The 14728-nt window shown below is 34.4% G+C and overlaps 1 protein-coding gene across 1 annotated transcript; it reads left to right on the top strand.

Moving 5' to 3' along the window:
* Nucleotides 1–1334: 1334 nt before the first annotated feature.
* On the top strand, nt 1335–14343 carry LOC113106610 (mast/stem cell growth factor receptor kita-like). The gene is made up of 21 exons (XM_026268710.1): nt 1335–1468; nt 3301–3564; nt 3984–4268; nt 4851–4990; nt 5080–5248; nt 5498–5684; nt 7036–7151; nt 7242–7356; nt 7594–7778; nt 9088–9194; nt 9279–9405; nt 10162–10266; nt 10410–10520; nt 10883–11021; nt 11115–11176; nt 11267–11367; nt 11548–11670; nt 12048–12159; nt 12278–12377; nt 12836–12941; nt 13016–14343. The coding sequence occupies exons 1-21, from the start codon at nt 1414–1416 to the stop codon at nt 13178–13180; spliced, it is 2874 nt and encodes a 957-aa protein (XP_026124495.1). The 5' UTR covers nt 1335–1413; the 3' UTR covers nt 13181–14343.
* The last annotated feature ends 385 nt before the right edge of the window (nt 14344–14728 follow it).

Genomic DNA, 14728 nt, shown 5'->3' with positions numbered 1-14728 from the left:
CAATGTAGAAATGACTGAACTGCTGAATTGCTGCAAGAGACGTGACATTGTCCAAAATCCACCACTTAAGATAATGAATATTGCAATTCGTCCTCTTAACAAGGGCAGTTCTAATCCAAACAATGTTTGGATTTCTCGTAAACACACATCAGCTAGACTGGGGGATGTCCAGAACCTGTATACCTAAAACCTTTGGTCAAAACAACCTTGATATTAGCAGCTGGGAAACAGAGGCAGAGTTAGACAAAGTATGGCAAGCCACTTTAACAATATCTTTTTTTTTTTGCATTTGAATTCTATGAATTCTATAGATCAGATATCACTTATTCACTAATGGAAAGTATGTACTGCTTAATTTTTACTGCCACCTATCCCATGTTTACTAATTATTCATTAGTTATTATTATTTATTATTTAGTTAATAGTAACTAACTAAAAACATCTACATCAGATGTATTATTTGCATTCCTATTTGCTTGAATAGCACAAGAAAAACTCCACAATAGTGTTTTATGAAAAGATATATATATATATATATATATATATATATATATATATATATATATATATATATATATATATATATATATTACAATGGGTGTTGTAAATGTACACACTTGTTTAAGACATTTAAACCTTGCAAGATTTATTATAATGATGTTGAAACATGTCTGTGAAAAGGGACCATTGTTAGAAACATTTTAAACCTATCCCATTTAAGATTTATCTGAGCTATGCAGTATAGCAATTTTTACTTGTCAATTTAAATTGGCAAATAAAATGTTTTTACAGTTGATATAAGAAGTGATATAAGAATACAGTTATAAGAAGTAATATATCAATGGTGTCAACTCAATTCCTGGAGGGCCGGAAGCCTGCAGAGTTTAGATTCAATCCTAATTAAACACACCAACTAATCAAGTATGTGTGTTGGAGCAGGGTTGCAACTTCACTCCAGGAATTGAGTTTGACACCCCTGCACTAGTAAAAATGATATATAGATAATACAGACTAGTTAAACTGAAACTGCACTAGTACACCTAATGGATAGTTAAGAATAAAACTGGAATAGGTAACAGCATGTAATGTTCCTGCTAGTCCCCCTTGACAGTAGGGAATTATTATTGGTAAAAAATAAATAAAAAATAAAATAAAATAAAATAAAATAAAATGAACAGCTGAATAGTTATTGGTGAAAAAAAACCTATTGGAATCCTTACAAGTAATTAAAAAAATAGCTCTTAACAACAAACACAGAAACAGGCAGTTTTAAAAAATTCAATAAATATTGAAATGGCTTGCCAGAGAGAGAGAGAGAGAGAGAGAGAGGGAGAGAGAGAGAGAGAGATTCGAAGACAGTCAGTTGTGGATCAGTAATACTAATGTACCGACACACGAACACACACAGAAGGAATGGGTCGCGTTTGGTTTCTACGCACAGTTCTACTTTTATTCGTCTTACCTGGAGGTAAGAACATACAACATTCCAATTGTTCTGATTAAACTTGTATTTTATTATTTTGATTCCAAATATGTTGCATTCTTTCCCAATTATGTTGGCTACGCAGTCCATGTGTGTAGGCTACTGTTAATTATGAGCAGATGATTAGGCTAAAATCCCAAAAATTATCCAATTGTTTTGATGACAGATGCTGATGATGACCGTTAAGAGTTACAGGACGTCCATCTGTTCTCTACAGTGTGCCTATTCCATAATTACAGTAGTGCGATGTCAATTACATGATTGATTTATTTAAGCTATCTATACTCTCACTGAGCCGGATAGCTATTGATTCATTAGTTAGGAGTATTTAACTCACACACCGCGCTAATGTGTTGTGCACAATGTCAATAATTAATTAGCGTGTAATTAGAGTCGCTTCAAAGAAATCCAGAGCTGAACGAGCAACCTAATAAAATGCAACATAATGACCACAACAACTACTGAAATACAATATCAGTTGCAGGCAGTGTCACTAAATGTTATTAACTTAACTAGTCGGTTTGTTTGCCGTTACCTGCTCGAGATTGTCGTACAGTAGCTGCAAGCAACAGATGCCGTAGGAGGCTCACATCTTTGACAGTGTGTGTGTGTGTCTGTGTGTGTCTGTGTGTTTGTGAGAGAGAGTAAATATCGCGCGAGGGATTGAAACATGGCATCCAGTCTTCGGCTATCCTGAAAAATTGCCTTCCTAATTAGTCACTAATGCACCCCGTGAAAACACTATTCATTTCGCTTCGTAACGTTTGATTCATCTGGACCATAAATCACTGTGAAGTAACAGATTAGTCATAGTGCGGTTAAAGGAGGTAGTTTTGTTGTTTGAAATATTAACGCATTATAATGTAATGTTTTGATTAATAAAATATGTGTCAGTATATAGTAAATGAATTACATCCAGCACTGTAAAGTGACACTAAGTACTTTAGTAATGTTAAAAAAAACATTTATATTTAAAATAAATGCTATTCTTTAGAATTTCCTGTTCATCGAAAAATCCAGACCAAAAATGTATCACAAAAATATTATGCAGCAAAAATGTTTTCAATAATGTAAACAATAGGAAATGTTTATTTTGGGCCAAAATTAGCATATTAGAATGATTTCTTCTGACACATCTGACACTGAAGACTGGCTGTTGCAAATTCGGCTGTGCCATCACAGGAATAAATACAACTTTAAGATATATTAAAATTATTTTAAACTGTAATAATATTTCACAATATTAATGTGTTACTATATGCGGCCTAGGTAGAACTTATTTCAAAAACATTAAACATGTTACTGACCCCTGACTTTTGAACGGCATGCAAAAAAAAAAAAAAGAAGAAGAAAAAAAAAAATTTAATAATAATAATAAAAAAATAATAATATATATAAATATAAATAAATTATATATATATATATACATATACTTTATATATTTTTACATTAAGGTAAATATAATTTATACGTTTTCCCTTTTTTGGAATAAAATGCAGCGTTTTTTGGACTTTTTAAATTTATGAATGTATTTATTTATTTATTGTGGGACTTGTTTACATACTTTGGGAGGAGTTGTTTATTCTGTTTTTCATCATTAAAATGTTCCGATCAGAGTATTTCTTTGATAACATCAGCTGCTGGTTTCAGGCTTTTAAAGAGTTATCACATTCACCATGTCTACGATAAAGAACTCCTCACCTTCCTAAGGGTCCCTAATCTGATCCCTCCTAAGTTAACTGATAACCAGATGCTGCCGTCGATTAAATCTGACTTTGAATGCAGATTGAACTGATTTGTGTGTGTTTGTATTCCAGGATGGTTTAAACCTGTTATCACTCCCAATGCTACCCATCTGGTGATACCTAAAGGTGGACAGCTGGAACTCAGGTGTCATGATGATGCAGAGATGAGCAAGGTGCGATGGATGCGGGAAAAAAATCGGAAAATCGATGGAGGGCTAAAAGAAGATGGAGTCAGTGTCATCCGCCTCTCCTCCACACAGGTCCAGCATATGGGTCGTTACACCTGTGAAAACACACAAACGGAAGAGAAGAGCTCCATCTATATCTATGTGAAAGGTGGGTTTCAATGCGCATGTTTGCATAGTTCCCTTTGTCTCTGAGGGGTTTGTTTGTCCGTTAGCCTCAGTTCCCACACTTCACTCCTGAAGGAGTGTTAAAACATGAATAGGTTTTTTGTTAAAGCACAAATGCATGTCCTTAAGCTGTGTACGCAAACCACACCTTAGAGTGGATCTGGTTTAATTTCTTTTATTTGTATTATTGTATACTGCCATTGAATGATACAGGCATTTGAACAGTCGATTGTGTGAAAAACCTTCTGCACACACTCATTTACGCATACACAAATCCTTACAGTGTTAAATATGTCTCCCCTTGTCTTGCACTCACATTGTTTTGGCTTTCATTCCTTATTGTCCTTTGATTTATATGTCTTTGTTCACCTTTCTCATCTCTCTCCTCTCTCCATCTGGCAGATTCGGAGAACCCTTTTGTGCGCTCCATGTTGGATGGCCTTTTGGTGAGGGAAGGAGAGGATGGCACTGTTCCTTGTTTAGTAACAGATCCAGCTGTCAATCACCTGTCCCTTCTGCCCTGTACTGGCTCTGCTCTACCAGCTGGACTCACCTACATCGCACACCCTCAGAGAGGGATCACCATCAGAAACGTCTCCAAAGCTTTTGAGGGCTGCTACGTTTGTACAGGAGAGATGGATGAAAAACCTGTGAAATCAAGCCAGTATAACTTGGGGGTGCGGCTAGGTGTGTACGTGTGTTAGAACAATTCTTAAAGGGATAGTTCACCATAAAAATGAAATTTCTGTCATCATTTACTCACCTTCAAGCTGTTCCAAATTTGAATGAGTTTCTTTATTCTGCTGAACACACAATATGTTTTGAAGAATATGCGTAACCGAACAGCTGCTGGTACCTATTGATTTCCATAGTATTGGAATTCTTCAATAATATATAATTCAGAAAAGATGCATTAAATTTATTTAAAAAAGTGAGAGTAAAAACGTTATACTTTCTATTCATCAAAGAATCCTTACAGTTTCCGCAAAAATATTAAGAAGCAAACATTATTTTCAACATTGATAATAAAAAGAACCATTGTTAAAAATTAATAATAATTAAGTAACAATTCAGCATATTAGAAAAGATTTCTGAAGGATCATGTGACACTGAAGACTGGAGTAATGATGCTGAAAATACATTAAATTTTTTTTAAACATTAAATTTTAAAATAAATAATTAGAAAACTTTGTAATAATATTTCACAATATATTTCTGTGTGTATATATAATGATATGCTTTGTTGTATGTTTGCTGTTTGTAATACAGTTCCAGAGACAGTGCCAGTGATCAGCCTATCTACAATCGAAAATGTGGTTCTGATCCAGGGTCAGGAATTTGTGCTCAATTGTAACACCATCAACATCAACCATGATATCAGCCTGAGCTGGAGTATCCCATCCGAAGCGGTTAGATTCGCACATCTGTTGCATAATCTTAGATTACTTCCTATAAGCACACTACTTAACCTATACATTTATCGTCAATCCCGATTTAGATAGCAAATCGCAGCCACAAATCAAACATCCTGCCTGGTTCTGGAGAATATAAACTCTCAATAGGACTGTCGATCGAATCTGTGAAGATGACTGACTCAGGAGTCTATCGCTGTGTTGCGAGGAATGAGAAGGGTGTCTCTGAGGCAACTGTCAGTCTGGAGGTTTACGGTAAGATTGTGCAATGTGTAAAATGTGAAATGAAGCTATATCAAACCGTCATATTCTATATTATTGACTTAAATCAGAGAGCAAGAAGAGCAAGATGGGCCACTTGTAGGAAAATGAATAGGATAAAGAACAACATTCAATATGATGAGTGTTGAAATGGCCTTAGATGCACAGATTTTACTTTAACCTTACATTGTTATCTGTGTGTGTGTTTGTGTATGATTGTGTGTGTGTGTGTGTGTATGGCAGAGCATGGTTTCATTAACCTCACGGAGGGAGAGGACAGTGTGATGGAGGTGAGAGAGGGAGAAAGTCTGACCCTCAGCGTTGAAATGACCTCATACCCCAGACCCACAGAAGTCTACTGGACCTATAACAACCAACAGCTCAAAAACACATCTGAACATGTCATTACACTACACAACCAGCAGTACAGGTACATACACCTGCACACACACACACACACACTCTCACACAAACACACACAGTCAGTCAAAACTATCTCTACCATTGTTTTTGTATACAAAATTTTGCCATTATCTTACTGCTGGACCTCAAATGTTACTGTTTCTTTAAAGCTGTTATATTCAAATACAAAACCAGTATATGAGCAGCTGACATGACATTTCATCAAAGAAAACATACAGAAACACATATTTTTATATTTTGCTTGACAGCAGACATTGGCCATAAATATAAAATTATGTGTTTCATAGTTTCAATTAAAACTTTGAAATTGTTCAAAACTGCTGTTTGATTGAACTGTGAAATTATTAATAGATAAATGTATCAAAAAGAAAACTGAAATTCAGTTTTTTATTTTGATTAATTATTTTTTTCTATATTGAAACGATGTAATATATGACTGGTCACACATTTACATATTAATATATTAATATAAATATATTGTGGTTTATTATTAAAATAATTTTTTGCAGTTTCAAGAAAAGTGTAGAAATTATCCTGCTAATTGACCGGCCTTACTATAAGCTGAGAAATGACAATAAAATGTATCAAATCAACAATGAAAATAATTTATGTTCTTTTATATTAATTAAAAAATATATTTTTAATACAAAAAATACTGGTATAATATTATTGGCATTATCTAGTTGTGGTCTACTTTCAAATATGAAATAAATGTACATATTATCACAACAAGACTAAATTTACATTAATCCTGTGAAGTCACTAAAACAAAATTCATAAAATAAATAAATAAATAAACTGGGTAAACAGTTGGAGATCTTTTATGTTGCAACTGCAAATGTTGCAAAAATAGATATAAAAAATAAATAAAAAACCTGCATAAAATCTGACTCTTAAGTTTGTAAGTAAAATAATGTAAATAAATAATGTTTCTTTTTACAGAATTACATATAACATGTGCATGATTCCTGTACTCATGTTGTGCGTACTATTTCCATTTCCATTTATAAAAGGTTACACTTTATTTTAAGGTGATGTTGTTACAGTAATAACACAAATTAAGTAATAGATAATAATTGAGGAATATTAATTAACAATATGTACCTAGTACAGGGTTAAGTTTAGGTTTAGGATTTGGATTGTGGTTAGTTAGTACTATGCATAGTTTACTTTTATTACTACTTTAATTGTAACATGTGACTAGGACATCTTAAAATAAAGTATTATCTAATACATCACCTACTTTCCCTTATAAACTGTTTAAGGTTTAACATAAAACCAGAATGTTAAAAACTATAATGTCCAATCTTACATGTCCATTAGATGCTTTCTGCAGGAAGTTTGTTTGAATGTTGCAGGTTCATCAGTGAACTACGGCTGGTTCGCGTTCATGGATCAGAGGGCGGGATCTACACTTTCTCAGCCTATCACATGTATGCATCTGTCAATCGGTCATTCACCGTCCATGTTATATGTGAGTTCAGAGGACTGATGGGATTTAACTGGCCTTAATTTTTTTATTTTAATACAGTCTTTAAATAAATACAGTAAATCTCTAATTTAGGTAAACCAGTGATAGTTTCCCAGGAGGGGCCTGTTGATGGACAGGTGCGGTGTGTTGCTTCAGGATATCCTGTCCCAAAAATATCTTGGTATTACTGCGAGCCACCACATGCACGGTATGACTCACAGACTACTATAAGCCACTCACAATCAACAACTGTACAATAGAGTGCATCTCTAACGTACTGTACGTTATGTAAGAACCAGAGTAAACAAACTATTGCATAGTCATGATCTCATGAGACTGCAAAAAGCCACAAAACCATTTGGAATAGAAAAGTGTTTCTTACATAATGAAATATGGTAATAATAAAAAAATTAATATTCTAAATAGCATTTATAAACTCTGACAGGTGCTCCAACCTGTTAAATGCGACGCAGGCAGATGAGGAGTTCACCTTTGTCACAGTGTCAGGGCCAGAATTTGGACGAAGCGAGGTGGAAAGTCGACTTAATGTCACCAAAGGAAAATTTCACACTCTTGAGTGTGTGGCAACAACACAGGGAGAACAGGCCTACACTCTCTTTTCCATCAGAGGTAAGACTCCCTGCTATCTGAATGAGGATATGTTTTAATGTTTTATAAACCTAATCACAAATATAGCAGTAAACACCAGGGAGATAGCACATGTTGTTACAGCCTCAGGCCCAGAAAGAAGACGTTTTACCCAAGACTTTACCCAAACCCTAAAGCTGATTTCAGCTCCTTTGGGAAACTGCTGTTTACAAGTTCAGAAGTCATAATAACAATGTGATGTGTTTTCAAGTGATTTTAGTGGGACAAAATGGATGCAATTTCATGTTTATTGTCCTATTTTTTTTCACTTACTGATAAGACAGGAAGCTTTTTTCGCACTAATGCAACAAAATGAAAAGCAGAGTATGTGCATTAGGTCTGTAATAGATGCTTTATTTTGATGTATAGAATGATTGGAAATGTAGTTATATCACACAATCCTTTGACCTCAAAGAAAGAATAATTTTATTCAATTTTTCCAATTAGCATATAGTATACTAATTATTTTATTAGTAATTTTATTCAGCTAAGGATACATTATATTGGACAAAAAATGATAGTTTATACTAAATGCTTTTCTTTTGAACTTTATGTTCAGCTTTATGTTTTCAATGTTGATAATACTCAGAAATGTTTCTTGAGCAGCAAATCAGCATATTAGAATGATTTCTCAAGTTTCATGTGACACCAGACTAGAGTAATGATGCTGAAAATTCAGCTTTGCTTTACAGAAATAAATTACATATCAAAATATATTAAAATAGAAAACAGTTCAATCGTAAAAAATATTTCAAATTATTATTGTTTTAACTGTATTAAGGCAGATCAATTCAGGCTTGGTGAACATAAGAGAAAAAAACACAAACAATATAAAATAGATTGTACAGTTAATGTTTATAATTAGCTTAGCTTATTAGCTCTTAGCTAATTATTAGCTAATTTCTCCAGACTTACCAAAACAAGGTGGGCCGTTCTTACAGTGTTATTGGGAGCAGTAGTCACACACACACACACACACACACACACACACACACACAGCTGTAACAGATAATCCCTGAATGTTCTCAGACACACACTGAGCTTGTTGACAGATACGAGGGATTATTATTTTGTGCAGCGTGTGCACATTAGGTATTGATACTGATGCTAAGCTCTTAAAATCCTCTGAACAACAGCTTTAAAACACTCACATACAACTCTAGCCTTATTAATATGGCACAGTGAATTAAGAAGTATTACTCTCTGTGTTTTAAACACAGATGCGATGTTTCTATATCTTTGAAGGTGTGTGTATATTGATTGATGTTTGGAGATGTGTTTCTCTCCCCAGAGAGAACAGTGCCCCATAAACTCTTCACACCTCTGCTGTCCTGTGTTGTGTCCACTGCTGTTCTGCTCAGCATCTTTTTGGTGGTTTTGCTCTACAAATACATGCAGGTATTAAGTCATAACACTCCGACTAAACACTATAAAGTAGCACAACATCCATTTTATTTATTCAACTTGTATTTTCTGCCATAGAAACCCAAATATGAGATCCATTGGAAAGTGATTGACAGTTTTGATGGCAACAATTATACCTACATAGACCCAACACAGCTGCCTTATGACCCCAAATGGGAGTTTCCACGGGAGAGACTGCGCTTTGGTAAAGGCATACACACAAAAATTTAAACATCATTTAATCGGAGTAAAAGCAGCTAAAGTGCTTCTTTCATAATTCCACAAGCTTTACTAGAATTACTACATATGTTGAATTCTATTATATTATATTATATTGTCATCAAGAATTCATTTAAAGAAATACAAGATAATTATTCAGCAAGGATGCATTAAAAAAACAAAAGGGACAGTAAAGACATTTATTGTGTTACAAAAGATTTGTTTCAAATAAATGCTTTCTATTCATCAAAGAATCCTGAAAAAAATTATTTGGTTTCCTTATTAATCATCACAACTGTTTTCATCATTGATGATAATAATAATAATAATAATAATAATAATAATAATAATAATAATAATAATAATAATAATAATAATAATAATAATAATAATAATAATAATAATAATAATAATAAATGTTTCTTGAGCAAATCAGCATGTTGCTGAAAATTCAGTTTTGCCATCAGAAATTAATAGCATTTGAAAATATATTAAAATAGAAAACAATTGTTTTAAATTGTAATTATATTTCACAGTATTACTGTTTTTACTGTATTTTTTATAAAAAAAAAATAAAAAAAATAAAAAAAAGCAGTGCTGGTTTGTATAAAAGACTTTAAAAATATTACCGGACCCTAACAATTGCATGATTATGCATGTAAAAATCAGATAATCCTATATAACAGTACTATTGTTATACTATAGTGTAACATATAAATGTTTGTTGTTTATCATGATGAAGGTAAAATCCTCGGCTCTGGAGCATTTGGTAAAGTGGTGGCAGCTACAGCGTATGGACTTTGCTCAGCTGACACAGTGACCACGGTTGCTGTAAAAATGCTAAAACGTGAGTATTTATGTTTATAAGGACTCCAATCACTGGTTGTCAGTAAATAAAACTATGTTGTTTTCCTACAGTATGTTTTTAATCTAATGTGTGTATGTGTATTTATCTCTGGCTGTGTGTGTATCTGTGGATTTTTCCCAAAGCGAGTGCTCACTCCACTGAGAAAGAGGCTCTGATGTCGGAGTTAAAAGTTCTGAGCTTCATTGGCAACCATATAAACATCGTCAATTTGCTTGGTGCCTGTACAGTAGGAGGTACGTGATCAATACTGAATCAAGAGTGGTTAAAACAACACAACAGATGTTCGGTAAAAGTGCTGCTATTTTACAAACAAGAATAGTGGAAGGGGAGTTATACTGCACCACAAAAGTAGAATAAAAGTAGCTATGATCTATTTTTCACACACATATATAGCACATATGATATAGCATTGTATATAGCCTATATTATAGGCTTCAGAAAATCTTTGATTTTAACATATAAGACCATTTTTTGGTGCCTTTTGTCATAGTTGGAGCTTCATAGGATAAATGATCATCCCTTGTATTTGTATGAAAAAGAGCAGCTTAGAAATGTTGCCTCTCTTGAGGATTATCAAAGTGACATTTTCCAACAGGCCCCACTCTGGTGATCACAGAATACTGTTGCTATGGCGACCTGTTGAACTTCCTCAGAAGAAAGCGGGATGCGTTTTTCAGTTCCAAAACAGGTGATGGATATTACAAAAATCTGCTCAGCCAAACTCTGCCTTCGAGGTAAGATATGTGTGTGTGTGAATATGTATAGATGTCATTTGTTGGGTTTTTGTAATGTAATACACTATCTATTATATGCATGCACACACACAGAGAAGGCACTGATAATGGATACATGCCTATGAGGTCGTATCAGAAGAGATCCAATCAGACAGGTAGACTCATCTCCAAAGAATAAAAGCAAAATGCAGCCACTTTTACCACCAATATCCATGATTTAATGCTTTTCAATCTGTATCTCTCAGAATGGTGTGATGATAAAGACGATCTCTCTTTGGATACTGAGGATTTACTCAGCTTCTCATATCAAGTGGCTAAAGGCATGGACTTCCTCACATCCAAAAATGTAAGTGTGTATTAGGTTTATTCGCCTCTCAAGTTTCAGACAGACCTTGTAACGTTATCCTTTATGGATTCTCATACAGAATCAGCACAGATTTTTTTTGTCTCAGTAGTTAACATGTACTTTCATAACATATTTTTTGACTAATAAATTGCTGATATCTGTGTTGTCATGTATTTTAAGTGCATCCACAGAGATCTGGCGGCCAGGAACGTACTACTGACTCAGGGTCGAGTAGCAAAGATATGTGATTTCGGTTTGGCACGTGACATCACTAGAGATTCCAACTACGTCCTGAGAGGAAATGTGAGCAAGTGCTGTTTATCCTCTACTACACTCACACCTACTGCCAGGAGATATATTATTCATATCAAATATGTTAAGCATGTTTAGATTTCATGTATTAAATGAGCCATTAAATTTAAGGAATAGTTTAACCCAAATGTAAACCTTCGTCATTTCAAACCTGCATGGATTTCGGTCTTGTTATTTTGGAGTCCAAAACAACACTGAAACTTGGACTTTCAGAATATCTTCTGTGTTTAGGAAATGATGAGGAAATGTAATTTTTTTAATGAACTGTCCCTTTAAGTGTATATGATATTGCATAATAACATTTAACTCAATATAAAAGAAAAGTTAAAGCATTGTTAACGAGCATGAATGTTGTGATTTTTCTCTAGGCACGTTTACCGGTGAAATGGATGTCCCCAGAGAGCCTGTTTGCTTGTGTGTACACTTTTGAGAGCGACGTCTGGTCCTACGGCATCTTATTGTGGGAGATCTTCTCTCTGGGTCTGTATGAGCTGGTATCAGGCCTATTAAATATCAGATGTATTCAGAGTACACCTCCTAAACGGTGCCTGTAAGTGACTCATTATGAAGGTCTTCTAAGATGAAAATCTGCCTGCAGGTAACACGCCATATCCGGGTATTCCAGTTGGATCCACATTCTATAAGATGATTCAGGATGGATACAGAATGAGTGAGCCGGAGTTTGCCCCAAGTGAAGTGTAAGATAATATTACATTTCTATAAAAAGCCTGCAGTCAGTGTTTTATATTAATGGCATGTCAAAATTGTGCGATGTAAACTTAGTATTGCAAGAATACATTTTTTTTATTCTGAGTTTACTGTATCCCTCACAATTTTCTCAGAATAACAAGAGCAGTCCAAATTGTGAGAATTTTAATTTTTTTCTGTTATGTGGCAAAAACAGACTTTGCTCCAGTCTTCACTGTCACATGATCCTTCAGAAATCATTCTTATTGCCGAATTGGTGCTCAAGTAACATCAGATATTATCAATGTTGGAAACAATTGTACTGCAAAACATTTTGTGGAAACCATTCTACATTTTTCAATATATAACATAGTTCAATATAACAAAAACAAACTGAATGCAAAAAATAAAATAAAATAAAAATACTGACCCCAAACTTTTGAGGCATTTGTGTAAATGTTTTTTTTAGTTATGAGGTGATGAGATGGTGTTGGAGTGCTGACCCTCTGAAGAGACCAACCTTCAAGAAACTGGTGGAAAGGACTGAACTCCTGCTGTCGGAAATCACCAAACGCGTACGTTTCGTCTCAGTTTTGGCTTGCATTGAACCAGTTTCTTCAGTTAATACAGGTTTGTGATTGTCTTGCAGGATTACTTGAATCTCAGCACCAGCGGCAGCTGTGACTGTGAGGTGTTTGTTCCTCCAGACCTGCAGAGGGCACAAAGGCTGAGTTCTGTGGGCAGCTCGACAGCCTCAACTCAACCCCTCCTGCAGGCAACAAATGATGTTTTTCTGGAACATCAGAGCATATAAACGACGTCTCCTTCTTTGTTTTGCCTCAAAATCACCATTATCTCAATATGTTTGACCTAAAAGCCTTATATTCCATTGAACTTTAACTGTGGCATTTAAGGGCACCTCCTGCTCTCTGTTTGGTCAAAGCAACTCCATTAGCCTTGTCTTCCATTATATTTCAAATTGCTCAAGATACAGCATGTCCAGCCATGTAACTGTTAATGTATTTTTCTAAATGCAGCAGGGCTCCATTATATGGTATTGATCTGCATGGTATTTTGAGTGCATGAGCAGCTACCATGGCCAGGCAAGCATTTAGATATAGAACCTAATGTTACCTCATCAGACAAATGACCGGCTCTACTGGTGACATCATCGTGTAGTGACTCTGTGATGATGATGTTGTACATCTTTTGTCTTTGACCGGGTGAATAACTGCAAGAACAGCTTGACTGAACAGCTAATGGTATTGATAATGAACCCAAGGTGAGTCCTGTTTAATGTGTCACTATCTGAAGCACTTAATACCAATAAATGAAGGTTCTTGTTCATGCATCTGTACTGTTTTCAGCATGTGATAACACTTAAGTGAATGTTATAATGCATTGTTTTATCTATGAGATCTCAACTTCAAGTTTACTGGTATAAAAGTCATATTTAATAGCAGAGAAAAGATACCTAGGATGTGTTTACATTGTTTTTTTTGTTTTGATTTTATTTTGAATTGAACATTTGAGCGGTTGAATATGTATATATACACACAAGTTAAATGTTTGTTATTGTGCAATATGAGATAATCATATTTGGATTGAACATTGTTTCTTGTAATAACTGACTATGTTCCACTTCAAATGTGGCTAATTTGGCTACATTAGCTGGCATTAAAACATAAGATTTTGTTCTCGAAGCATGCTTAAAAGATTATAAACATATCAGACATCTGCTATTAACATGCTAATTATTCCAGTTATTCCAAAAAGAATCCTGCCAACTAAGCCATGTTTGAAGGATGGAATGTTGGCCTCAAAAAAGAATAATTGACAAGTAACTACTATGATATTCGACTCTGTAAAAATCTAATGTGTCAGCTATTTTTTCAACTTTTAGAGTGTTATGTCAGAAGAAAAAGGCCAGTAGGGAATGATGTGACTTTTTATATGGAATGAAATAAAAAAATCGAAAGTGTCTAAAGGATCTATTGTATGGATTAATTGTGCAATTCCTTAAAAGCTGTGCATTGTTTTGATAATGAAATACAAATGGCGTTTGTTTCAATGTCCCCCTTCTAATTTGGACCATCTGAACTAGCTCAACCAATGGCATAAGTTTTGGGTGGGACTACCTTTTTGTCTGGCCAGTGACGGACAACAGGAGCACTCAGAAACTAGTTTGTAAAAGTAATTATTTAGGCAATTCTATTCAGTAATGTAATCAGTCACCTAAATAAGTCACCTGATTTAAACAATTCTTGAAGCAGATATTTTAGTAGAGAATGTGAATAACACTAATTGCTTTGTTTCAAGATTAAATATTGTAGAGGGAAAATGACTGACAGAGGATGGTTCC

The sequence above is a fragment of the Carassius auratus genome, chromosome 1, assembly GCF_003368295.1.
Source record: "Carassius auratus strain Wakin chromosome 1, ASM336829v1, whole genome shotgun sequence".
Taxonomy (NCBI): Eukaryota; Metazoa; Chordata; class Actinopteri; order Cypriniformes; family Cyprinidae; genus Carassius; species Carassius auratus.
The sequence above is the reverse complement of the archived record's forward strand: the minus strand, read 5'-3'. Positions and strand labels throughout refer to the sequence as shown.

What these genes read in the sequence shown, in the direction of transcription:
- LOC113106610 (XM_026268710.1), top strand. Translation starts at nt 1,414, where the DNA reads ATGGGTCGCGTTTGGTTTCTACGCACAGTTCTACTTTTATTCGTCTTA. An exon ending in TTTATTCGTCTTACCTGGAG is followed by an intron (nt 1,469 to 3,300) that starts GTAAGAACATAC and finishes TTTGTATTCCAG; the next exon opens with GATGGTTTAAACCTGTTATC. An exon ending in GGAGTATCCCATCCGAAGCG is followed by an intron (nt 4,991 to 5,079) that starts GTTAGATTCGCA and finishes ATCCCGATTTAG; the next exon opens with ATAGCAAATCGCAGCCACAA.